Raw genomic sequence first — 25,031 nt, 5'->3', positions numbered from 1 at the left:
AAGCTGGGTGGCTTGGTGTGGAATGGTAACAGGGGCCGGACACACTGGAGAGGATGCTAATGTGCTGTGGGCTCGAGTGCAAGCTTGTCAGCTGGTGCTGGACCTTGTTGAGAATCCTCCTGTCCCATGAGAGAGGAGTAAGAGGGGAGCATCAGTGACCCCCTGATACCATATAAGCTCAAGAGCTCAACACTTTAATCCCTCCTTCAGTGTTTTAAGCATCTTTATTCATCACCTCCTCTGACATCAGCAGCTGATCTATGCTTCAGTTATGTGCACTGGTAGAGACCTGTTCTCAGTTTCTTTAATCCCTACTTGGTTGACTGCAAATTACACAAATGTGCCACACCCAACCCTTATTTACATTCATCAGCTGCCCTTATTATTATACTCAGAGTAACACTAGACAAAGCATTACCAGAAGAACAATGATCATGATGATATACAGCAGGAATGCAAGTTGATAAGAGGCAACTGTTAACAAGTAGCCATTTTACATACACTCAAACATGATGGGCAACTCGTCCTCAGCAGGAGGATGTTTTCTCCCCTCCCATTTCCTGCTGATTTTTTTTAAAACATCTCTGAAATCACTGTGCTGGGTTTGTGTTAAGTGAAACTGGACATAAACAACTTTTATATAACACAAATGTATTATTATTATTATTATTATTATTATTATTATTATTATTATTATTATAAATTGGTATGTGTTGTTCAATATGAGCTGAAAGAACTTTTAAAAAAAAAAGTAAAACAAAGAGGCATGGGATCATTTCACAGTGGGGTCATCGGATAGTTTGTCCAGCAGAGGGCACTCCGACTCCTCTCCAGCACATTACCAATGACATCATTTTCCCTTTTTCAATAAAACTTCAATGTTCATAGTTCTCAAGCATTTTGCCCATCACCATCTAGCTGTTTGAAAACTCTGAGGGGTAAATATACAAAGGTCACTGGATCAAGGCAACTGTAGTTAATTAAAACTAAACTAAAATCAAAAACTACAAATAGTTGTGAAAAAACCCACCTTTTACAAGATTGTTAAAAACAACATGCTTTATTGACAACATTTATCAAGAAAACAATGTTCGGTATGCTTTTGCAGCAGAAACATTACTCTGTAAATACCTGTTTTCTTGCCAGCAAAAATAACACTGTCTTAAAGACCATGACCACGTGCGACTAGAAACAGCCGATCGCACATTCGACAACTAAAAATGCACTGAATGTAACAGAACACTAAATACTGGAAGTTGTTTTGTCACTCCTGAACCACAGGTGTTAGATAACAGCCACCCTGGCTGACGGTGGCGATGCTGACAGGACGGAAACTTTGTTATTAAAGCAAGATGTCTAACTTAATTACAACGGCAAACACTGTGACGCAATAATCAGTCTGGAAGTGAACCCACAATCCAGTCCCGATTTACCTTGAACTTAAAAAAAAAGAAAGAAAGAAAATGATACATTCACACACATACCACCACAGTTTATGAGTGACTGTGTTTACATAAATATGAGCATTTCCAACCAGGTTGTCAAGTTATTTCCCCCTGTAGGTAGCTGCAGATGCAAGAGAATTACTATCTTTATTTCAGCACATGGTTTAACTGAAGTGACAACACATGACAGAACCAGAACTGACAAATACAGGAAGCCGCACAGCTCACCCTGACTGAGGAGAGGGTGACGGGGACCTGAGCTCTGGTACCTTCTGCCTAGGGGTGCAACGATATTCGTATCGATATTGAACCGTTCGATACAGTGCTTTCGGTTCGGTACGCATATGTATCGAACAATACAAAATTTGTAATTTATTTTATCAACTTTCCTTCTGACGATGCTGTCTGTGTTGAGCGCTCAGTGAATCTGCGTTCGACTACTCCGCCTAGGGTCGACAGTGCAGCCTAGGCGGAGTAGTCAAACGCAGATTCACTCGTTAACGTGTTGGCCGTCTAGCCCCATGCATGGGGCGATTGGCGGTAGCTCGTTAACGGAGATTTGCCGTGTTGTGGCGTTAACGTCATTTCAACGAGATTAACCTGAAAGCACTAGTGGGAACACAACGAATATGACTGCACATTTACGCCGACATCATCCTAGTGCAAAGACAAAAACAAAAAGCATGCTACTAACTTTAGCCGAGTCATTTAGACAGCTGTTTAATATGCTGCTGAGAATATAGCCCAGAAGAAGCGTATAGTATAGCTTTTATTTTGGAAAGAGACATTTCTCTGTAATAAACTCTCTTTTCCAAAGATGAGTGATTCCTCAATCAGATACAGGGCTCGCAATATCGCTAGCCCAACGTCCCGGGGCTAGCGATTTTTTCAGTCGGGCTACCAAAATCTATCTCTTCCCTGCCTGTCAGGCTATTGTAGGAAGGAAAAATATATGTCAATGCTTTTGCATTCTTTCGGAAATGTAGCTGGGTAATTATGTCATTGGCATCGGTGAGCCACTGTCAATATGTGACATATTGAAGTCGCGTTTGAATTTGCGCTTGTTTTTTTGCTTTCACTTTGCAATCGTGCGAACTGTGTATAGAGAGCGACAGCACTGATCTGTGAGTGATGATAATTTGCGCACCAATTCCTCTGACATCGTCTTATTAATCGTTAGCTTACTATGCAAACATGACAAGTGAAATCTCCCGCAGCTTAAACATGTGAGAGGTTGATCGCGCAGAGAATCGCTGAGCTTATGTGAGTGCGTCTGTAAAAGCAGCAGGATTTATATTTGACTACGATGACCTGGATGACTGAGAACCTTCACAGACAGATATATATTTTAGTTCTGCTGAGCCAAATAAGACAGGTCAGGGTGAAGAAGTGACAGCCAAAGAAAAGCTTACCACAAAACAGAGAAGTTATGACAAATCAGACTATAAGGCAAAAAGAAAGTGCAGCTTTATGGTTTCATGGACAAAAGAATTTCTGTGGCTGCAATATGACGAGCTAAATAACCAGGGCTGCACATAAGTGGTCCGCAGGTGCGCATTCGCTGTCAAAATAAAAAACACGCACAAGGGTTAGGGTTAAATTTAAAAACTGTACTTTTGAGTTAAAATATATATTTATAATTTTAATAAATGACAAATTAAAAAGGCATGAACATTTTTTTGTATCGAAAAAATATCGAACCGTGACACCAAAGTATCGAACCGAACCGAACCGTGAATTTTGTGTATTGTTGCACCCCTACTTCTGCCATACTCTGGGATGTAGAGTGTTTTAGGTACACTTAAAGAGAAACAGTTAATCCTATTAATAATGATAATAATAATAAGCATTGCTGCACTGATCTCTTAAGTGTTAAAAGGCTCAAGTCTTCATTAAACTACAGAAAAGTGAGAAATGCTATAGCCCACTGCCACCACTAGATGGCAGCCTGAGCAGTGTTCATGTTGTCCTATGTAATAAATTCAACCAAATCTATAAAAAGCAATCTTCAGCCGTGTAAACAATCAGTTAAAATACTCCTTGCTACGATGCACAACTTCATTATAAAAACGTTAGCACGTGAGAGAAACCTACTGCCACGAAACGCGAATAACTCCGATGCTCCACACAGTGCCGTCTGATTAAATAAAAACGTATAATCCTACAACAGAAAAAGTGTACTTCAGTGCAGTTTGTAGAGGTGACAAGTCATCCTCAACGGGATGACAGGAAAGAGTCAGGGCGCCCCTCAGCTTCTCTCTGTGTTCGTACTTTTAATCGCTGCTAAAGTCAAGACATAAAACCAACAAGTGTAATGCTGCAGCATCCCAAATGCTGCTTTTGCACCAAAAACAAAAAAAAGTGCCACGACCTGTTTTTTCTCTTCTAAAGCTCCGTTAGAAGAGCTTCAGGCCTGAGCGAGCCACAGAAGTCACAACAAAAATCTACCGGCGTCAGTCTGAATACGAGCACATTAACTGACTGCTGCACTTCTCTCTGCAATCACCTGCGAGCTCCTCAGCTCACTTGAGAATGCCCCAAACAGCAGTAACATGTTTATCTCATCAACTTCATTTCCTTTTACGATGCTTTTTTTTTTTGGTAATTCCTAATTCAGAACACAGACGTCCCTCTCTGAGCCTCTGCAGGAGGTAGAGCTATCAGGAGCAGCACAGAAAGCCTGCAGTTAGTGACAGAGACAGACGTTCAGTGGGGTTTGTGTGATGAAATGAAAGTGACACCACTGTAACAGATCGATAAAGCCTTTGTGATTCTGCTGGTGCTCAACAAACGTGCTTCTCTACCTAGATCTCTGAACACAAGATGTGGAGTTTAAGGTGAATTATTCCAGCTTTTTACATATCAACAAAACCAAAGATATGTGGGATGGTATTGTAAATAAGGCAATATGCACAGACACACACACAAACACACTCAAGCTCACTTCCTCTGTCTGCTCTCACTGTAACTTGGAGAGCAACACATTCGCAACATCCGTGAAAATAACCTTAATAGCACCACCCCCACTCACACACACACACATCATGGCACCACTCCACACTAGCTCACAAAACATGCAGAGTTTAACTTCCAACCGACTCTCTGGCTGTCACTGTACCGAGGCTGCTGGTTAGTGAGTCCACAGGTGTGGTTTTACACCTGTCGGTGAGAAGTTTGAGCATTTACATCCTCTTCACATTGCTGTTTGTGTCAGCAAACAACAACTAAAAAAAGAAAAAAAGTTCTCTTTCTGGCTGATTCCCGTCCTGCTTTCCATTTTAAAAGTTCGGGTCTCTCCCTTTCAGAGGCATCGTATGCAGTTGGAAGAACAATCCTAATGGAAAAAGCTGCAGTCAGGCTTAATTAGAAGTAGTCTCATTTTTGGCTCGTTTGTATCAAAAACCTCATTCAGGAAAAGAAAACAGGAAGAAATGCGAAACTCAATCCGCTGCATGAAGCCGGGACAAACATTATGTCACGTTGCGTTTGGTCCCCATCACAATCGGCCGAGCAAATTCCACAAAGTCGTCGATCAGGACGGGCCAGGCCCCTGAGGAGAGTGAGCAGAAGGGGAATATGTTAGAGGGAATAAATAAACAAGATTTAAGTAGTGAAATCACGATTCAAGACATCACAGATAAGAAAGTTAGATAAAAGGGTGGCCTTAAAGGAAGTGACTCTGCTGTAGATGGTTTTTAACGGCCTGCCAATTCTTTTGCCCGCTACTTGTCAACTTTCCTTCATTTTTTTTTTAGATTCACAACACACGCTATTGAGATATACCCAGTTCTTGCTAAGAGCTGTTTAGCTGTTGAAAAAATACAATTTTATACCTGTCAAACTGACTTATTGTTGGCCTTTATCATAGATTTAGCTTAAGAAATGTGAACTACTAGAAAATCTGGCTCATTTAAAGCAAAAGAAAGCAATTATTGGTGGCTCAAAGCATTTGCACAGTACTTCAAGTCACTTGTGCGCTGGCGTAGGGGCAGACAAAGAGACAACACCCTGAATTATTCGTATTTAATGTTACAACTGATGAGCTTTCAATGTGTTCACCGATCATCTTCATCCAGACTCGTTAGCTCACCTTCCTCATCATAGTTTGACATGTCGTCTGCAATCATATTGCCAAAGTCCAGGAGGAGGTTCCATGTGTCCCTGGGAATCGATCGTTTGTGATGCTCCTGAATGCAGCACAGCAACAGGAAACGTTTGGAGTTTCATTGTGATCATAAAAAAAAAAACTAAAAAAAAAAACCACTTTTTTTTTTTTTAAATTACAAAGGCAACAAACAAACAGCCTCAATTAAAGGTGACATAACTCTAAACTGTCAAAAATCAATGTGGGGGATTGGATTATTTCTTTTATATAGGTCAACAAGATGGACAAAGCATGCTTGAAATGCCAGGGAAATCGATTCATGCATGTCAGATACCCAAATGTCCCACTGATCCAAAAATGAAAAGAACGGGGAGACAACAGAACATCCCACACTCACCAGCAGGAAGCGGTTCCACAGATCCAGGAACTTGAACCGACCTGTGAGAACTAGATTCCAGTAAGCCACGGCCATCTCCAGGTCTAGAAAGCAGAAAATCTGTTTAAGGGTGGATGCTTCATGTTTTTGATTAAAAACAGTGTTTTCCCTACACACTGTCATTCTTACCTAACCCCTTCTGGCCTGGGTTCTTGGCAAAACTGAAGGTAAACTGGTAGAAGTCTTTGAACTTTCCTGAGTCTTTCAGCTCCTGCTCTAGTCTGGGAAGAATGGCCTTAAGCTTTTCAGGGCTGTCGCACCTGTAGGACATGATGATGATGTAAAGTCTGAAATATGAAACCTTAAATACTCGTATGACTCGTCTTACAGAGACAAACGGCACAGTACATACACTCATATGTCAGAAATGCAGTACAGTTAATCACAAAATAGATTTCAAAGCCAGTTACTGCTCACCCTAGCTCAGCCATGCCATCCAGGAACTCCTTCCTGCTGAACTCGCACTGCGTGGCTGCTCTGAACTTCCACGCCACCACCAGTATGCTCATGCTCGCCGGATCTAGAATCAGGTCATCGCAGAATTGCTGGATCCCGTCGATGCCTATCTTGTTCTCATCCTGGGGATCTACAACAAAAGCCGAAAATAATGAGCGCGACGGAATGAGCGGATCGCTCCGATTTCAATCCCTGACACCTGCCTTTGTATCTGTTGTAGAGCTGCTCCAGCTTCTTGCGGTCCACTGAGGTTTTCATGGATTCTTTGTAGTAGAGGTCTGGGTTCTGGAAGTAGTTGTCTGTGGCGACTTCTAGTTTCCAGTCATTCTGTGCCAGGCAGTACACAGCTGTCCTTTCGCCTGCCTGCGTGAAGGACATAAACTGCCGAACTTTGTCCTTCTGTGATGACTTCAGCTTGTGCTGGAAAGTAAGGAGGGATGCAGGTGAATGCAGGGGCCAAAATATAAATGAAATAGGAAAGAGTATCAAATGTGATAAGGTAAGATAGACACGGGTAGGGATGGGTATCGAAACCCGGTTCTTGTTGAGAACCGGTTCCCACTATTTCAATTCCTTGAAAGTGTTTGCCATTTTTGCAAACAATTCCCTTATCGATTCCAGTCGCCCCGAATGACGTCACCACGTTGCAGAGCGTTGCTTACCTGGCAGGAAACACGGTGCCTAAGCGGCTCAAATGCTCAAAAGTTTGGTTATACTTTATGAGAACGGATGACAACAGGGCAACTTGCAATACTTGCAAAGTAGAGATTTCATTTAAGGGAGGAAACACTGCGAATTTGCAAAAGCATTTGCTCACAAAACACACGATGACCTTAAATGAATGTCGTGTTTTTAATTCTGCTCCGGACTCGTGAATCTCAACCCAGCAGCAGCGGTAACGTTTGCACGTCCTCTCCCGTTAATGCGGCAGGTAAACTAACAGTGCATATTATGTTAGCGCGATCTGCCTTATTACAAAACCTGCTATTACTGTGCATTTAGGTGACCATGATGAGAGAGACAGACAGAGTCTGGCTCAGATGCTGGCAGTTCTCGCTGCAGTCTACCGATAGCGTCTCCTTTCAGGCCAGGATAGACGAATGTCACCGAGCAGTGACTAAGTTTGTGGTCAAAGGCTTGAACCTATTTGCCACAGCAGATGCCCCCGATTTCACTTTGGTAAGTGAATGTGTTTAATTGTAGGCAGGGACATTACTGGATATTCTTGTGTAATTGCTACAGAATAATTTATGTTACACTTTGTTATTGCAACGGGATAATATTTATTTTATTATTTTACATTTACAATTTTTTTTTCCTGGGGACCCTGTGACACCCCATTGAAGAGCCGTAGGCTGTGGATCTCTTAAGATCTCACTGTTGGGTTTGTAAGGCCATGCTACTCCTAAATTTCTATCTTGTTCAAAGAGAAGATATAAAACAAAGTTCTAAGCTAATCGACCTTAGTGTTCTCCTTTTTTAAAAATAAGAATCGATAAGAGAATCGATAAAGAATCGAATCGTTAAACAGAATCGAAAATGGAATCGGAATCGTGAAAATCTTATCAATACCCATCCCTAGACACAGGCCCTTCTTTCAAGTAATTAAAATATTTCAAGCTGCATATAAATTCAAATAATGCTCATCAAACCAACATTACAAATTCTGGACCCCTCTAAGTCCTGGGGTAATGGAGGACAGGTCCCCCACTTCGCCAGCTTTGGTAATCCTGCCATGCATCATCAGACTGCACACCAACATTCAAACATACAGGGTAAGTGCTATTAGAGTACGCTAGAGTGCAAAGACTTCCCTTTAAGTTGAGGCTTTCACTAGAAACTCCACAGAAAACTTGCTGTGCGGTCTCTCACTACTTTAAGCTTTGCATGTAATTAAAAAGTAAAAGGCTGGAAACCAGGTGTGCCACAGCGCTGATGTTAGCACTTGCAAATGCACGGCCACGAGGTTCGGTTAGTCCACGAATATGCTGTTTGATCATGTGGCCCGTCTTTGCAGACCTGACCCACGCGATGATCAAACAGCAAACGCACTATGGCAGGCCACAGCTCGTCGACCTGGTCCTTCTAGGCACGGGGGAGGGATCCTTCACGGGGTATCCTCACCTGGGTCAGCATCGCAGACGAGCTACCCCATAAAGGCAAAGGTACGTGGCGCAAGTGCATGCATCCCGTCTCAAAAACATCAACAACTGACCTCCCGTCTCCCCTCACATTCCTCACACACATCTCTGACGATGCGACACTTGGCCGCGGACACCCCGACCCCGCACACTGCGGTGACCCCTGAGCGTCAGAGACAGCTGTTACTGTCTGAGGAGCTCATAAACGGGGATAAACAACTCTAACGGTTTCTCATTTTTAATCTCACCTACCATTTTTATCACCCGCTGTTTTGGCCAACTTGAGATCCAATTTCCCCCAGGCACGCATGCGCAAAAGAACTGGGCTACTGTACGGCAATTGGAGTCGTGGGTAATGTAGTTCAGCACCGCTGAAATTCAAGATACAATCCCCGCTTCGGTAAAATACTTGTTTTATTCTTAAATATTGTGCAACGTCTCTGACACCGCCTAAAAAGTCTCATTATTACTCCGCGTCTATTACTGCGATACTACACCGTGAGTATAACCCTTGTTGAGGGGGACGGGTCATAGAACTAGGCGTGGAGATAATTTAACGGTATTTTTTCTCGCTTCACCGAAATAATACGACTTTACACAACAGTGAAAATGTGTCATAACCGAAAAATAAAAGAAAAAACGGAGAAGCGCTACCATAACGTAAAAGCACTTGACGCAAGAGTCGAGTCGAAAACGCAAAACACCTGAGAACTACAACTCCCATATCAAATCTGATAAAGATGTTTCGGAAGTAATCTGAAGATGGATCTTTAATTTTTTTCGACAGGAATATGTTCTGAAAGCAGAGGAGGGGTTGTTTAGTTTTAGTTGCGCCTGGTGTAAATGGGGAGGGGATCCGCTGTCGACACACACGACTGTCATTTCTTTGCTAATGTTAGCAAAGTTGAGATAGCGTTAACGGCTGTGTCACAAGTGTGTGTGTGGACTCAGCTGGCTGGAGCTGGTCTGACAGCTCCGGGCAATTTGGAAGCTAACTTAGCTTTACCTAACAGCTTATTCAACTTTAGCCACACTAGAACTAACTCAGCTGTTTTAGGGACTGGGCGTTTGTACCTACCTGGGAAAAAAAGTATTGTTACCCCTTCCTGTCTGCCTGCACCGACACTGCTACCGACGGCCCGGAGGTCGGAGTAAACATGAAGTTGGTGGCCAAGTAAAAACCGGTGAACGCCTGCACCGACGCTGTCTCCAGCTATGTGGCAGGAGAGGAGGGGTGGTGGTAGTGCGGCACAACAGCACGATTGTTTCCTTCTTCTTCTGCTGCTCCTTCAGTCGTGGAGTTGAGAGCCAGGACAGTACACACATTTCGCAGGTAGTGATTTCTTTACTCATCTGTTTCTGCTGATATACCCACTCATAGAAGTCGAGTAATCTGTGTTTGGGACAGTGAAGAAAATGGGTGATTTCACTGGCTGTCCGTGCTGTTTCCTCGGTATGTCATTCATACCTGGCGGTGTGTGTTATTAAGATAGCTAAATGTCCTCCCCGTTTTATTTTACATTGACACGTCTGTGCTCCATTTTTTATGTGTTTTTTATGCACATCCTGACAAGGTAAAACTTCAAGTTTTAGGTACGAGTCCAAAGTTTAGTGCAGATCACCTGTGGGAAGGAACATTTTCATTTTACTTGAGTATTTCTTTTTACATCACTACAACAACAAAGACTTTGTCATACAAAGCAATGTATTATATTTTTAAAAATCTACTCTATCGAAACCAAATAAAACATTAACCTTTAATGTTACTGTGTCAGTAATAATAATAGAATGGAGGCTGTTTATAATGGCATTGGTGTTTTATTTTTAACATACATAACCTGTTATATAGTCATTTAACATTGTTAGTTTTTCATGGTGTATACGCGGTCTTTTTTCATAGATCAAGCGTTTGTAAAGTGAAAGGAAATGTAGGGGAAATGTTTAAACTGCACTTCTGGTTTTGTTTACATTAAATTCTCTGAGGGTGACATGGCTTTTTTCAAGTTTGTAATGCCTTAAATCTGAGAACCTGTGTGTGCGCGTATGTGTGCTTGTCCATTTCAGCAGCTCAAGACGGAACAGTGGTATTACTGATTTCTAGCTGCAGTGGCAGAGCGTCTGCAGCCTAGCCCAAAGGAAGAAGGACATAGGAGGAGTTTGGAAAGTAAACATCTCTCAGCTTGACTCATGCTCACAACAGTGCAGACTGCCTTGGCTGTGAGTTGAATGTATTCAGTGTTGGTGTGGATAAAGATTAAATGTAAAGCAACCTGGATGTTGTAAAGGCTCACCTTTCAGCACATTCACTTCACCAGATGCACCTTGTTTCTTTTCCTCACCTTTGATTGGGTGTGGTGCTTGGCCTTAATTGCACTCACCTGTCACACATTATATGTCACACAGTATATAAGGACTGCACTCACCTACCCCTCACTCTTTCTTCACTCCCACATGGGGCGGCAGCTGAGAGAGAGCAGTCCATGTGTGTCTTTCTTTCTTTCTTTCCTTCCTTCTTTGCCTTATTGATTTGGAGAATAAAAGGAAAACCCTGAGAATAATTAGATGACTGCTTATTCTTATTCTAACCGGATGAGCCCATGATGCTGATTGCTTAAGCCCTGAACCTTCCTTCCTTCAAAACATGGTCCTCCGAGCCGGAGTGGTATTAGCGTCATGGATTCAAAGCAGCCATTGACTGAAGGTTTGAGAAGATCCAGTCGTGATAGTCGACCTCCTGCCTACCTGCAGCAGTATGACGTTCAGTATCCTGGAGCTAGAAGAGCTACATGTGAGACAGAGAGCCAAACTGAATGCCAGCATAGTGACAAAGACACACATGGGCCGCAGGATCCTGTCGGAGAGTCAGAAAGACAACCAGAGACATCCCCTGCTCCTTTACCCACCAATCAAGATGAGGTAATGAGGGAACTCCTGATGACAATGAGGGAGATTAGGCAACTCATGATTCAGTTATCTCCTCCCCATTCTCGCAGTTCCTCCAGATCTTCAATTCACACTGTCTCTGATGAGAGCAAATCCTCTGTTTGCGGTTTACAAGCCATTCCCCAAACACATCAGCAACATGAGCAGTTCCCAGTGATTGATCCAGCAACATGTCAATCACCCTCTCAGCCCCCCCAGGTTAGCCGTCACTCTGGTGCAGTTCTGGCTGCTAGCCCTCCTTTCCCTAATTCAACAATATTAGATGCTGCAGTTCCTTCAAGTGGTTTGCCTAGACCAGTTTTTCCTACACCAGATGAGACTCCTTTTAATTTCCTGGCCACGCCACTGCAAGGTCCCCACCAGATTTCATGTGTTCAACCTGCTGTTCCTCTAGATGAAGACCCCGCTCAACCTCTCGTTTGCATTCCAGAACCAAGGCAGCACCCCCCTGTAAAGCAGCAACCAGCTACATCTGATGGTTTGCATGAACAGAAACCTTTGATACCTGGTACTGCTAGCTCGGGTCACTCCTCTAGCACGAGAACACATGTGTATAAACTTGAGGGTCCTTCTTTCCCAGACCTTACCAGAGAAGATGAAATCCAGTATAGGCTGTTACGAATGGCCCTTACTAACCTGCTTGACCCTCGTGACACAGAGCATTTCAAATATCATGTCCTTCTTGATCATCTGAAAGTAGACCAAGCTAAACGATTAGCTATTTCCTTTTCCTATGCTCCTGACCCATACACTCAAGCCATCAAAGCTCTTGATGAGCGTTATGGGCAACCAAGACAGCTAGCATTGAAAGAGCTACGGAATATACTGGAGCTTCCTCCTATCAGAGCAGGTGATGGTCAGAGTCTTGATAATTTTGCTCTTCGTGTACAAGCTTTAGTTGGTTTGCTTAGCACTATGGGTGATCAAGGACGGACAGAACTAAATTGTGGCTCCCATGTCGATCGCCTACTTGAAAAGTTGCCCGCAGACCATTCCAGTCGCTTCAAACGGCACATTTACAGGGAACAAGGAGATATGACGTATGACTTACCTTTGTTCTCATCCTGGTTGCAAATTGAATGCAAGTGTCAACCAAGAAAGGACAGTCCTGTTTCATCCTTTAACCAGCCACGACCTGCCCATAAGTACACCTCTCCACTCACAACAATATTACATGGGACAAATGCATCTGATCCTGTACATGCAGCACAACCGATCATAATGACTAAGGCTAGATGTGCATATTGCTGCTCACCTGAACACCACATTAGCAAGTGCCCTGAGTTCATTCAGAAGACAAAGGATGAGAAAATAAACTGGATAAAAGCAAACAAACGGTGTTGGCGTTGTGCTAGGACTCATCAGGCCGCAAAGTGTGACCTGAGGAAAGCATGTGCCACCTGTATGGGACTACATCTACAGATCCTATGTGATGTAAATAAGAGATCTAAAACTGAAACTAATCCTGTAGTGAGGACACTACACTTTGATAGACCTAGTGATTGTCCCAGTGTCCTTTTAAAGGTTGTGAAAGTGCTCCTGCGTAATGGCAAAAGAACCCTGGAAACATATGCAATACTTGACGATGGCTCCCAACGTACCATGCTTCTGACATCTGCAGCTAAGCATCTCCACCTAACTGGGGAAGCAGAGAGATTATCACTTAGAACTGTCCGTCAAGAAGTTGAAACTATTCAAGGTTCTTCCGTAAGTTTCAAAATCTCACCCATCGCACATCCAGAGAAAACGTACACAATTAATAATGCCTTCGCTACAAGTCACTTAGCACTTTCAGACCACACCTACCCCGTATCCTCTCTTCAACGGAGATACAAGCATCTTCAAGGTATCCCATTAACCTTCATTAACAAAGCAGTGGCGCGGCTGCCCCTCTGTTGGTCTTCCATGGTCTCTTGTGTTCTGGGGGCCTCTGGATGTCTGGAGTTTTGATCTCCTCCATACCCGCTTCACACCCTGGAGGACGGGGCTGTGGCCCCCCCACACTCCCTAGCAGATCATTACATGGAGAAACCTTTGGAATGCAAGCATGCTGATCCACACAGGTATGCACACATGGGTATTCACAGACGCGGACTAAAGCTTTCTTGGCTGCTGCCTCAAAGCACACTGTGCGCTGTCTATCTTGCGTGCTGCACAATATCGTTTATTACTTAGTAAATACTGATATCTATGACTAGCTAGTTTATTGTGATGGTGCTTTGTTTTCTCTATTATTATGTTGCTCTTTGTTGTTTGCTGTCTCCTCTGTTTGTTTGTTTGTTTGTTTGTTTGTTTGTTTTTTCTCCATACAGGTGACCCAGGAGTTTTTTTTTTTTTTTTGTCTCTCTTCCCCCCCCTTCTCACCGTCTCTTCTCCCCTTGGGTTTTCTTTCTTTCTCTCCCCCTCTCTCTCTCATTCATTCCCCCTGTCCTATTTATTAAAAAAAAAAAAAAAAAAAAAAAAAAAAAAAAAAAATGACAAAGGATGAACTGAAGCTCTGCCATCACGTAATGTCGCATACTGCTGTTTCTGATGTCATTTAAAAAAAAAAAAAAAAAAAAAAAAAAAAAAACAAAAAAAAAAAACAAAGCAGCTCCACTACTGCTCATAGGCTCTGATCATACCCACCTTATTACGCCTATTGCACCAGTTAGACATGGAACATTTGGATCTCCTGCAGCAGTCAAAACCCGCTTAGGATGGACACTCCAAGGTCCAATCACAGACTTCCAACCCCAGAGCAGTTCCACACATGCCCAATGTTTGTTCACATCTTCCAGTTCAGGTTCAGGAGAACTGCTCCAGCACATCCTTGTATCTGCTGATGGCTCTGAATTCATTCAGCCACCTCATACTCTACCATCAGCAGTACCTATGTCGTCACCGGTCAGTGCCACTATCACCAGTTCCACCGCCTGTGGCTGCCATTCCGCCAGTGGTCAGGGCGCTGCCTGCTCCTGCATCACCTGGTCCTGCCTCTGCCAAGCCCCGTACATTGCCCCCAGCACCTGCAAAACTGCCCAACGGTCTGCAGGTCTGGGCCTGCCACTGCATCCCACGCGGTTGGCATTTGGACCTGCTTTGCCGCCACCGCTGGCTACATGGTCGGCCCCCTGAACTGTCTAGCCTGCATTGTCGACCTCTAGGTTGACCCCCTGGACCTATAGTAGACCTGTAGCATGTCTGATTCCTCTGCCCCCGCTTTGAGAAAAGGAGCATCTCTAATCCTTTGAACATATTTCTCAGTAGAAATATGGGGGCGGCTGTTGTAAAGGCTCACCTTTCAGCACATTCACTTCACCAGATGCACCTTGTTTCTTTTCCTCACCTTTGATTGGGTGTGGTGCTTGGCCTTAATTGCACTCACCTGTCACACATTATATGTCACACAGTATATAAGGACTGCACTCACCTACCCCTCACTCTTTCTTCACTCCCACATGGGGCGGCAGCTGAGAGAGAGCAGTCCATGTGTGTCTTTCTTTCCTTCCTTCTTTGCCTTATTGATTTGGAGAATAAAAGGAAAACCCTGAGAATAATTAGATGACTGCTTATTCTTATTCTAACCGGATGAGCCCATGATGCTGATTGCTTAAGCCCTGAACCTTCCTTCCTTCAAAACACTGGATGTTTTGTTTTTTTGGTTGTTTCTTTTTTAAATACAATCCTTTCCCTCACTATATACACTGCAGCGTATTTGATGAAGGCAGCAGAGGAAGCAGCTCTGGAATTTTTTACAGGTTAAGCATTCAGTCACATTAAGGTGAAGCTTAATAATAAGAACTGCTAGCAAGACGGAACTCATGTTCAGCTGCCACCACACCCTGCTTAAAGACTGAACAGGCTGTTGGTATAACAATAGTAAATATACAGGTTGCATAAGTACACACTGTATCTCACATAACAACACTCACTTTGCTTTCAGAGCTGCCTTAATTCTTCATGGCTTATATTAAAAAAAAAAGTGCTGGAAACATGGGAGAGGGATTTTGGTCCAAATTGACATGACAGCATCACACATGGCTCCATGATCTGAGTCATATGTTCCACCACATCCCAAAGGTGCTCTACGGATTGAGATCTGGTGACTGTGGAGGCCATCTGAGTGCAGTGAACTCATTGTCATGTTCAAGAAACCAGTTTGAGATTATTTGCGCTTTGTGAGATGGTGTGTTATCCTACAGGAAGGAGCCATTGGGAGATGGGTAGATGGTAGTTTGGTTTTAAGGGGATTACTTAAATCACATTTCTTTCCCATTTTGATGCTCAGCTTCAGTTCCAGAAGGTTGTCTCAACCATGTCAACAAATGCATTGAATTTTTGCCATATGACTGGCTGATATATAGATATATTTGCATTGACACTCAACCCATCTTAATCTGTCATACTATTTTGTTTTTTTTTTACTTTTTAAAAAAAACCTTTTCCATATCCAGGCCTCACACCCGTCTTCAGTCCCCCTCACACCCTGGTGAAGACGCGAGTAGGACTTTGGATGCAGGCTGTATGTTGGCTGCTGTGCCTCAGCCTGGCAGGGGCATCTGCCGTGGTCCACAAAGACCAGGTGGCCCAGCATGCCGTCAAGCTCTATCGAAGTAAAAGGGCTGCACACGGGCAGAGCTGGGTGGCTGGTAACTGCAAGCGGCTGGTGGGCCTCCTACGTCAGAAAAATGTGGTTTTCAAGAAGCTGGAGGCTGCTGCCGATGCTGTTGGGAAAGACCGGAGCCTTTCAGAGACTGAGAAACACTTCCAGGTACCAGACTGAGAAAAAGCAATCTGATGGAGCCAAGAGCTCCTTTCAAATTGTTATCCACTGAAGAGTTAGAGACATTTAACTTTTGCATAACCTGTAATTCTTCTTTAGGTCTCTAAACTGTTTGCCTCTCTGACTGTTGCACAGAATGACTGTGCATGCTTATAATTCATGTTTCCTATGATATGTGCATGTAGCGATAAGATGACTGGTTTGATTAAAACAACTAACAGGAGAAATAGCTAAGCACCACTTTTAGACTTTTATACCAGACCAAGCTGAAAACACATTTAAATTTAATGTGGTTTCTTCAAATCTTCAAAGTTTTTTTTTCGAGTTTACCTCTGAAACGATCTGAATGAAATGCCTTCTGGTTAACTCACTAAAACACAACACCAGACTGAGAGGCAGTTTCTTCCCCAGAGCTGTGACATCCATCTAAATTCAACATGTGACTTTCTGCACATATTTATTCTGCATATACGGATAGTGTGCATTCAGTTGTTTTATTGTGTTTAAGTGCCTCTTCTGATGTGTGCCGAGAGTCACATAAAATGCACCTTCATCCTATTGTAACCTGCTTCATCACAATCTGTTTTGTCCTGTTTGTCATGTCCAGTCTCCGATGAAGAATTGTAAACTGCACTGCACACGGTGGCTTCAGTGAAAGATGACCAGAGACATTTTACCGATTGACAAGTTTCTGTTTGTCTGCATTAAGGTTCACACTCTGGAGGTTTTGCAGAAGGAGCTGAATGAGAGCGAGCACCTCGTGTTCCAGGCGTTGCACAGCCTGCAGAGAGCGCTACAGGGAGACTACAAGGATGTGGTCAACATGAAGGAGAGCAGCAGACAAAGGCTGGAGGCCCTCAGGGAGGCAGCCATAAAGGTGAAGTCAGCTGTGTTTCATTATTTGTATCTCAGTTTTTCAAAAGACAGGGAAATATCAGAAGCCCAACAATCAGATGACCCACTATGAGTAAGCTCTTTGGTGACAGTGGAAAGAAAAAACTGTCTTTTAACAGGAAGAGACCTGTAGCAGAAATGGAAACTCCCAAAAAGACTATCCAAAATGTAAATTTATTATCAAATAAGTCCTGTGTGAATATAGGAGACTGTTGATATGATCATCCTACAGACCTCAAAATTTAAGACTGAATCTTTAATACACATTTCCTGCATTCATCTCTCCTAACATATGCATGGCCCCTCTTATCTCACTTCAGGAAGAACAGGAGTACGTGGAGCTGGTGGCGGCTGAGAAGCATCAGCAGGAAGCTGTTAAAAGCGCTTTGGCCCAGAACAAGACTCTGTCCATCCTGGATGAGATCCTGGAGGATGTCAGGAAGGCAGCCGACCGACTTGAGGAGGAGATCGAAGAGCACGCCTTTGACAACAACAAGCAGGTCTGCAGACAGTCACTGTCACATATTTTGGTTACTCAAAAACTGAAGATGATAGTGATTGTAGCTCCTTCCGTGCTGTGTGCTGTGTAGATGAAAGGAGTGAATGTAGAGGCCGTGCTGAGAGTGGAAGACGACGAAGAGAATGGAAGCAAGAGGAAGAACAAGTCCAGGCAAAAGGAAGTGGAGGATGACCTGGGACTGAGCATGCTCATTGACTCGCAGAACAACCAGTATGTTCTGACTAAACCGCGAGACTCAACAATGCCGAGAGCCGACCACCACTTTATCAAAGTCAGTCATTCCTCGCGTGTATAAGAAGCAGATACTCTGTATTAATTTGTTTTGAGTCGTTTTTAGTCAGTATTGACGGGTTTTTTTAAACATGTATGTGCAGGACTTGGTTTCAGTGGTGATGTTGTCTCTGCCCTGTGGCTGGATTTGCACTCTGGCGGGTCTTCCTCCCATGTTTGGATATATCATCTGCGGGGTCCTGCTTGGTCCTTCTGGGCTCAACAGCATCAAGGTGTGTGAGAGCGAGACTGTAATTAATTTTTTTTAAATCAGTCTTTTTTTCTACTTTCTGTGCTTGTTGTTTATATCTGTGCTCGGCTTTGCTCGTTGCAGTCTATGGTTCAGGTGGAGACTCTCGGGGAGTTGGGTGTGTTTTTCACTCTCTTTGTGGTCGGACTGGAGTTCTCACCTGAGCGCCTCAGAAAGGTAAATGAAGAAGATTTTGCTTTTGGAATAATGCAAAGGCAAAGGCAAGTCTGGCACTGATGCCAATGACATGGTCAAACTGTTCTGTGTGTTGTATTGCGGTGGTGCAGCATGACACGAATTAACCAACATCAGTATGAAAGCAACTTTTAAAACAATACTTTTATGTCCTTCAATGTTTGGTTTAGAGCAGGGGTCTCCAACTCCAGTCCTCGAGGGCCGCTGTCCTGAAACCTTTCCATGCGACCCTGCTGCAACACACCTGAATACGATTAGTAGGTCATTAGCAAGACTATAGAACCTGACTGCATGCTGAGGTGGCAACCCCTAACCCTACTCATGTCAGTTTAAGTAAATGTAAGTGTTAGGAATAATGTGCTTTTATTGCACCATGTTCATTCACTCATGAGCTACTGGAACATGAATCAAATGGCTGAGTTGCCACCTCAGCATGCAGTCAGGTTCTATAGAGTCCTTCTAATGACCTACTAGTCGTATTCAGGTGTGTTGCAGCAGGGACGCATGGAAAAGTTTCAGGGCAGCGGCCCTTGAGGACTGGAGTTGGAGACCCCTGGTTTAGAGCCTGATTGGTATATTATTAGAGCTGAAAAGAAGGCGACTGGACTTTACGTTTTTTGAAGACCGCACAAGGGTTTAAATACCTGGGACTCTCAACCTTTTGGTTTTATCAATCAATCAATCAATCAATCTTTATTTATAAAGCACTTTTTAGAAGTGAAGAAGCCTCTTGGATGAGAAGAGAAATGATTTTAAAAGAAAACTTAAAGAAGTCTGGTCGCTTTCTTTCTAACCTCCTTAAACAGCAGTGACCTGGATGACCGAGAAACTACGCAAACATATATTGGATGTTAGCAGCTGATGTTTGCCAATGTAATGTGTAATTACTGTCCAGTTTGTGCTAATATAGAAGCTTTTTTTATGCTTGGGATAATTTAGAAAAAGTTTAAGTAGCAGCGGACATGCTGAAGAATATTGGCTGATACATCTAGATTTAATTCCACATCAGTATTAGAATGTTTCTGTAAAATCCACTATTGCTCACAGTCTAGTTGTTTTAATACCATTTGTTTTTAAAGCCTCTGTTACTTACTTTATGGACAGTCATCATCCAGTCATCAACCTGTCTATGTGTGCATAGGTATGGAAGATTTCAGTTCAGGGTTCCTGCTCTTTGAGTCTGCTGATGGTAGGAGCCGGTTTGCTGTGGGGACAAGTCCTGCATATTCGACCCACCCAGACTGTCTTCATCTCTACTTGTTTGTCCTTGTCCAGCACTCCACTGGTGTCCCGCTTCCTGGCAGGAGGAAGCAGAGGAGATAAGGAAGGTTTGTGTTTTATGTGTCAGGACATAATAAAGCAATCATCTGGTTATTACCAGGTCCTAAAATTAGGTAAATACAGTATCAGATGAACAATAACACATGATACATTACACAGTGTCCTTGTGTATTTTGTAAGAATGAAGCCAAAATGCAGAAGCTGTATGAGGTGATCCACCTCATACAACTTCTAGGTTTTAGAACCACCTTTAGCAGGAGAAACGCTCAAGACCAACAAACTGACAAAAATTCTGCTTTCATAGAGGTGATCACACTTGCTGATGATCAGTTAAATGTATCTGATTAGCAGTACCTGAATGCTACTTACCTCCTAATTCCTATGAAAGCAGGAAAGTGTGCTTAGTTTTTCCACACACTGCTTCTGCATTTTCCTGTAGTTTTGTTCAATAAATAATGATATGGTATAATATTTTGTATTGTTGTTTACCTGAGGCTGATGTTGCTTGCGGTTGTACTAACCTAGTTTATGACCTGCTAAGGGGTTATGTTCTATAATAAAACCTTAGAAGTATGCACTTTCACACAAGTGTTTTGAAAGTCTTCTCATTAGATTGTTTAAAGCGTTTGAGGGAAACAGACCGTGTGTGTCTGTTACATGAAGAGAACAGGTTGCATTTAATTGCTATGAGATGTGACTAGCTGGTTTTTCCTCTTCACTACTTCCATTTCAAAGATAAAAAACAGAGAAAATCTATATTTTTCCCTCTGGCCACATTCCAGAAAGTTAAGCATACCTCAGATACCAGTTATAGCAGCATTCAGCAGATCCTCCCTTACCTCTGATAGTATATAGCTGAGTAGGATTTTGTGACCTGCATGCCTGTGTTGACTTCTGCTAGCACAGCAGCGGTAAATGATTTTTGCTCACAGTGAAGAAAAATCACATTTATTTTACATTTAAGAGCAGCTTGCCTATCCACAGGCCTTTTCCCATGCCATTACTCTAGGTAATTTACACATTTTAATGTAGGCAAATTTAATATCACACTACATCCGCTTATACAATATTGATTACTAGGAGTGTTTTCCTTAGCCAGTGATCATTAACGTGTTTGTGTGTGTGTGGCAGCTGAGCTGGACTACAGCAGCGTTCTCCTTGGGATGTTGGTGATGCAAGATGTTCAGCTCGGCCTCTTCATCGCTGTCATGCCGACTCTGATCCAGGCACAAAGTGGAGAGTTGGACGGGTGTGTTGGTCTTTCTGTTGTTATTGCATGTGTGCTCTGTGTAAACACGCACACAGCATTGTAAACTCTTCCCTCTGTGCACCGCAGCTTCCTGTATGGCAGCCTCCACGTGCTCTATCTCCTGGCCCAGGTCCTGGTGTCGCTGGCTGCTGTGCTTCTGCTCTGCTTGCTCTTCAGATCATTCCTGATTGGCCCCTTTTACAAGAAGCTTCACACTGAGAGCAAAGGCAACAGGGAGATCCTGGTGCTGGGGATGGCAGCTTTTGTCTTTTTCATGCTGACAGTATGCTGTCTGTTTTTAACCTTTTCTTTTAGATAAAGATCTCACTTTATTCACTTATTATGTATTTCATGTTCTTGTCTAACCCGTCGTGTGTCTGTGCTGGTTCTTTTCTTGCTGACTCATGCTGCAGGTAACTGAGGTGCTGGATGTTTCCATGGAGCTCGGTTGTTTCCTGGCTGGAGCTTTGCTGTCCTCACAGGGTCACATGGTCACAGCAGAGGTCATGGGATGCATCGAGCCGATCAGAGACTTCCTTGCCATCATCTTCTTTGCTTCTATCGGTTAGCCTGAACGCGATCATGTGACTGATCTGACCTTGGTGTTGCGTTAGTTTTGTGTTGTTTACCGTGACTTTACTGAATGGTAAGTGTGTGTCTGTGTGATGCTGCAGGTTTCCACGTGTTCCCGACATTTGTGCTGTATGAACTCACCATCCTGCTGGCGCTAACTCTCACACTCGTCATTATGAAGGTACAGACTACTCCTGTGTTTTGTCTTTGTTTTTTGCTTTTCTTTGTCTAGCTCCAGTTTCTGTTTCATTTGACTCCTTATTTCCTTCCAGTTTATGATGGCTGTACTCGTGCTGTCAGCAATCTTGCCTCCAGGGTCTCGGCACATACAGTGGATCGTCTCTGCTGGCCTCGCTCAGGTCAGCGAATTCTCCTTCGTCCTGGGCAGTCGTGCGCGTCGAGCTGGCATCATCTCCAGAGAGGTCAGTGATTACCTCTTATGTTAGTGTTGGCATCTGTTTTACTATTCAGACAGAGGAGAATATAGTAGGTGCTCAATTTGACTTTTGTTTGCTTCGTCTTCTGCCTTAAATAATCATTTATTAATGATTGTTTAAAGCAGAATTAGACGAGACCTATAATACCCTGTTCCAGGTCAATACTTTTATGTTATTCTGAGCTGTAGCTGACTCGCCCCTCCCTTTCAGCCAGTTTTCTTCTGATTGGCTGCCCCTCCCAAAAACAGGTTTGAACAGTAGCTGGGCAGATCTTCATGTGTAGTGTCAATCATCCATTGTCTATTTACAAAGAAGAACCAACTGCATTGGTTAGTTTTTAGCCAAAAGACCTATTATCCCTGATCTAAGCTAATCCTATAATGACGCAGTAATCTTTGCATCGTAAAGAATCGTGACTAGGACGACCGTCTATGTCACTGATATCTTGGCATTTAAGAACATCCATCTCTCTCCCTGGGGTATCATTGTGGAATAAATCAAAGAGTGTTAAATTAGCTTTATTCAAAGTCTGTGTTAATGACATTTCGCCATCTGATTATTGGATCTTTATTTGGTTTGCCTCTCTGGCTCTGTGCAGGTGTACCTGCTGGTCCTCAGCGTCACCACTCTCAGTCTGCTGCTGGCTCCGCTGCTCTGGAAGGTTACCACACACAGATGGGTTCCCCGCACCGAACGCAGACCAGTCACATGACCACACTGACTTCAGCACCAAAGGGTTCTCGTTTGAGTTTTGCAGAAATAACAGTGGCATAACAAGAAGTTTTATTTATGCAGGACCAAATCTCCCTCTTTTTCTTCTTCTTCTTCTTCTTCTTCTTCTTGTACTGACTCAATCTGCTGCTTTAGAGGAGAGTGACTTGAGGTCCTTAATCAAAGCCTGCTTCTGACTGTTAAAAAAGCCTTCATTACAGTTTCTCCATCCTAGGTATGGTCCAAATTGGTGTAACATGTAGTGTATGTGCTAGATAAACTATACTGTATTTTAATATCACATGCTGAAATAGTTTTACATGTAATCTGGAAACATCTGTAAGGCTCGGTGGTGTCTGCTACTTACAAAAAACCTTTGATAGAAAGCACATGTTTTGAGGAGAAGCACAACAGATAAGAGATCCTTTACGCTGTGACGCTTTTGATGTCAGAAATGCCTTTCTTCTTATTTTCAGACACTTGTTTCATCAGTCATTCCGTCACTTATGCAATTTGAACCTTAGATTTGCCTCCTCCATGTAGAAATCACATGACAGTTCAACACATCTCCATATATTGTTTTGTGATCTTATGAATAGGTGAAATATTTGGGAAGTATTTTTTTTGTATTATGTAAAACGACCTCCGTCGTTCTTCTAGATGACTATATTACTGTTCACTTTGTCTTCTTCGGCTCTTGGTTATCGTAGATGACAGATTGTGCTTCTGACTGACGTAAAAACCTTCTGTGTGCTGTATTTAATCAGAAGTGGGTTATTCTGATCATCGTGCTACTGTGAATTTTGCTATAATAGCACTCTCTGAAGACTGTAGTTTGTTACTCTTTTTTTTCTTGGCAAATGTCAGAACACCGTGGTAGGTCACACTACTAACAAACTCAGAAGGTAGATAATGAAATACATGATTTTAGGAGCAGAAATGCATCAGACACTAATGACAACTCTTCGCTGACGTTACGTTTGAATACAAAATGCACTAGTTAACCCTGAATGTCAAACTTATGTGCCTGCTCAACATTTCTCTGCACTAAAAACAAGACTTTGAGGAGTGTATTCCTGCTCATCTTGTGCTGTTAGTGTCTTATATTCCATAAAGTGCAATGTAAATGTGTCCAACAGCCAGGTTACTGAATATTTTAATATGATTCTCAGATACTGTTTCTTTCTTTTCTGTTTACATACATGTGTGTTGGTGGTCATGGCAGACACTACAAGTCATAAAGAAGTGCTGTTTTCATTCATGATTGTGTATTTCTAAACTGCTAAATTCATTTTATTTATTAAAAAGAAGATGACAACGAAGAATTTATTTGGTCTCGTGTTTGCTTTCCTCCTTTGATCCAGTAATTGCACTGGGAAACTTGGCAATTAATTAACTGTAGTTGTGTTGTAGAGACGCAAAAAGTTGCTTAAGAGGTTCATTTCTGAAAAAATCTACAATAATCAGGAACTTTGTTAGCTACGCCTGTTCAGTTGCAAATCTCTAATCAGCCAATCGCATGGTTAAGACCACCTGCTGAAGTTCAAACCAATCATCAGATCAGGATGCCGGGATTTTCCCACACAGCCGTCTCTAGTGTTTACAGAGAATGATCTGAAAAAACAAAACCAGATGGTGTAATGGTGTGGAGGACATACGACATACAAGTGTATTACATACACTCGTATGTCTTCACACGCATATACACTTGAGCAACATCCCCTTCTAGATTGGTAGGGTTTAATATGATGTTGGTCAACCATTTACATCTCTAACAGCTTCATCTCTCCTGGGAAGGCTTTCCACAGGATTGAGGAACGTGTGGGAATTTTTGTCCATTCATCCATTTGTGAGGTCAGACACTGATGTTGGATGAGAAGGCCTGGCTCAGGTGTGGGGTTGAGCTCAGGACTCTGTGCAGGCCAGTCAAGTTCTTCCACACCGAACCTGCTGTGGTTCTACGTGGCCTACCTTGTTGTGGCTGTTGTTCCCTATTGCCTCCACTTTGTTATAATACCACTAACAGATGACTGTGGAATATTTAGTTCCACATGAATGTTTATAGAAGCGTTCATGTGTGTCTGTCCACATGATTAAAACATTCACTCGTCACCAAACACAGTAATCCTTTCCACGAAAACGACAGCAGGCTTACGAGACCTCAGGAAACCTCAATAATAATAATGTGAGACACACCTACACGTGTCCGTCTGTGTCTCTGTATGTGTGCACACCAGCATGCTTGCACCGTGTAAGCTGATAACTTACAAAGTCTGCAGTCAGCACATCCCTGAGAAACCTCCTCACTGTCATCATCCTATTATCTCGAGGAGACAGCAGCCAGTTACAGACACTCTACA

At 43.0% G+C, this 25,031-nt stretch overlaps 2 protein-coding genes across 7 annotated transcripts; one reads left to right on the top strand and one right to left on the bottom strand.

The window, feature by feature from the left end:
- Positions 1–733: 733 nt before the first annotated feature.
- On the bottom strand, positions 734–9,797 carry dcun1d2b (DCN1, defective in cullin neddylation 1, domain containing 2b). 3 transcript variants are annotated; one of them, XM_076883785.1, is made up of 7 exons: positions 8,567–8,782; positions 6,646–6,862; positions 6,404–6,572; positions 6,116–6,246; positions 5,948–6,030; positions 5,536–5,632; positions 734–4,995 (listed from the first exon to the last, which is right to left on the bottom strand). In XM_076883785.1, exons 1-7 carry the CDS (start codon positions 8,687–8,689, stop codon positions 4,916–4,918), a joined length of 900 nt encoding a protein of 299 aa, XP_076739900.1. In that variant the 5' UTR covers positions 8,690–8,782; the 3' UTR covers positions 734–4,915. The 3 variants fall into 3 exon arrangements, with proteins under 3 accessions (XP_076739900.1, XP_004543397.1, XP_004543396.1); XM_004543340.4 differs by lacking the exon at positions 8,567–8,782 and adding an exon at positions 9,662–9,797 and having other exon boundaries at positions 735–4,995; XM_004543339.3 differs by lacking the exon at positions 8,567–8,782 and adding an exon at positions 8,836–8,974 and having other exon boundaries at positions 735–4,995.
- slc9d1 (solute carrier family 9 member D1) lies at positions 9,779–23,996 on the top strand. 4 transcript variants are annotated; one of them, XM_004543341.3, is made up of 15 exons: positions 9,779–9,916; positions 10,648–10,800; positions 15,963–16,279; positions 17,001–17,168; positions 17,506–17,685; positions 17,776–17,976; positions 18,080–18,208; positions 18,310–18,402; positions 19,562–19,748; positions 20,833–20,950; positions 21,038–21,233; positions 21,364–21,514; positions 21,625–21,704; positions 21,796–21,945; positions 22,559–23,996. In XM_004543341.3, exons 3-15 carry the CDS (start codon positions 16,022–16,024, stop codon positions 22,670–22,672), a joined length of 2,025 nt encoding a protein of 674 aa, XP_004543398.1. In that variant the 5' UTR covers positions 9,779–9,916; positions 10,648–10,800; positions 15,963–16,021; the 3' UTR covers positions 22,673–23,996. The 4 variants fall into 4 exon arrangements, with proteins under 4 accessions (XP_004543398.1, XP_004543400.1, XP_004543402.1 ...); XM_004543343.3 differs by having other exon boundaries at positions 9,780–9,916; positions 10,651–10,800; XM_076883780.1 differs by lacking the exon at positions 9,779–9,916 and adding an exon at positions 9,921–10,036.
- Positions 23,997–25,031: the final 1,035 nt, after the last annotated feature.

The sequence above is a fragment of the Maylandia zebra genome, linkage group LG1 (genome assembly GCF_041146795.1).
Source record: "Maylandia zebra isolate NMK-2024a linkage group LG1, Mzebra_GT3a, whole genome shotgun sequence".
NCBI classification, from domain to species: domain Eukaryota; kingdom Metazoa; phylum Chordata; class Actinopteri; order Cichliformes; family Cichlidae; genus Maylandia; species Maylandia zebra.
Note: the sequence above shows the minus strand (reverse complement) of the source record. Positions and strands in the feature narration are given on the sequence as shown.

Coding starts and splice junctions, on each gene's coding strand:
- dcun1d2b (XM_076883785.1), bottom strand. CDS start 8,689: ATGTGTGTGAGGAATGTGAGGGGAGACGGGAGGTCAGTTGTTGATGTT. Junction 6,247..6,403: donor GATGGCATGGCTGAGCTAGG/GTGAGCAGTAAC, acceptor CATGTCCTACAG/GTGCGACAGCCCTGAAAAGC. Junction 5,633..5,947: donor TGTGGAACCGCTTCCTGCTG/GTGAGTGTGGGA, acceptor TGCTGCATTCAG/GAGCATCACAAACGATCGAT.
- slc9d1 (XM_004543341.3), top strand. CDS start 16,022: ATGCAGGCTGTATGTTGGCTGCTGTGCCTCAGCCTGGCAGGGGCATCT. Junction 18,403..19,561: donor CACCTGAGCGCCTCAGAAAG/GTAAATGAAGAA, acceptor ATGTGTGCATAG/GTATGGAAGATTTCAGTTCA. Junction 21,946..22,558: donor CTGGCATCATCTCCAGAGAG/GTCAGTGATTAC, acceptor GGCTCTGTGCAG/GTGTACCTGCTGGTCCTCAG.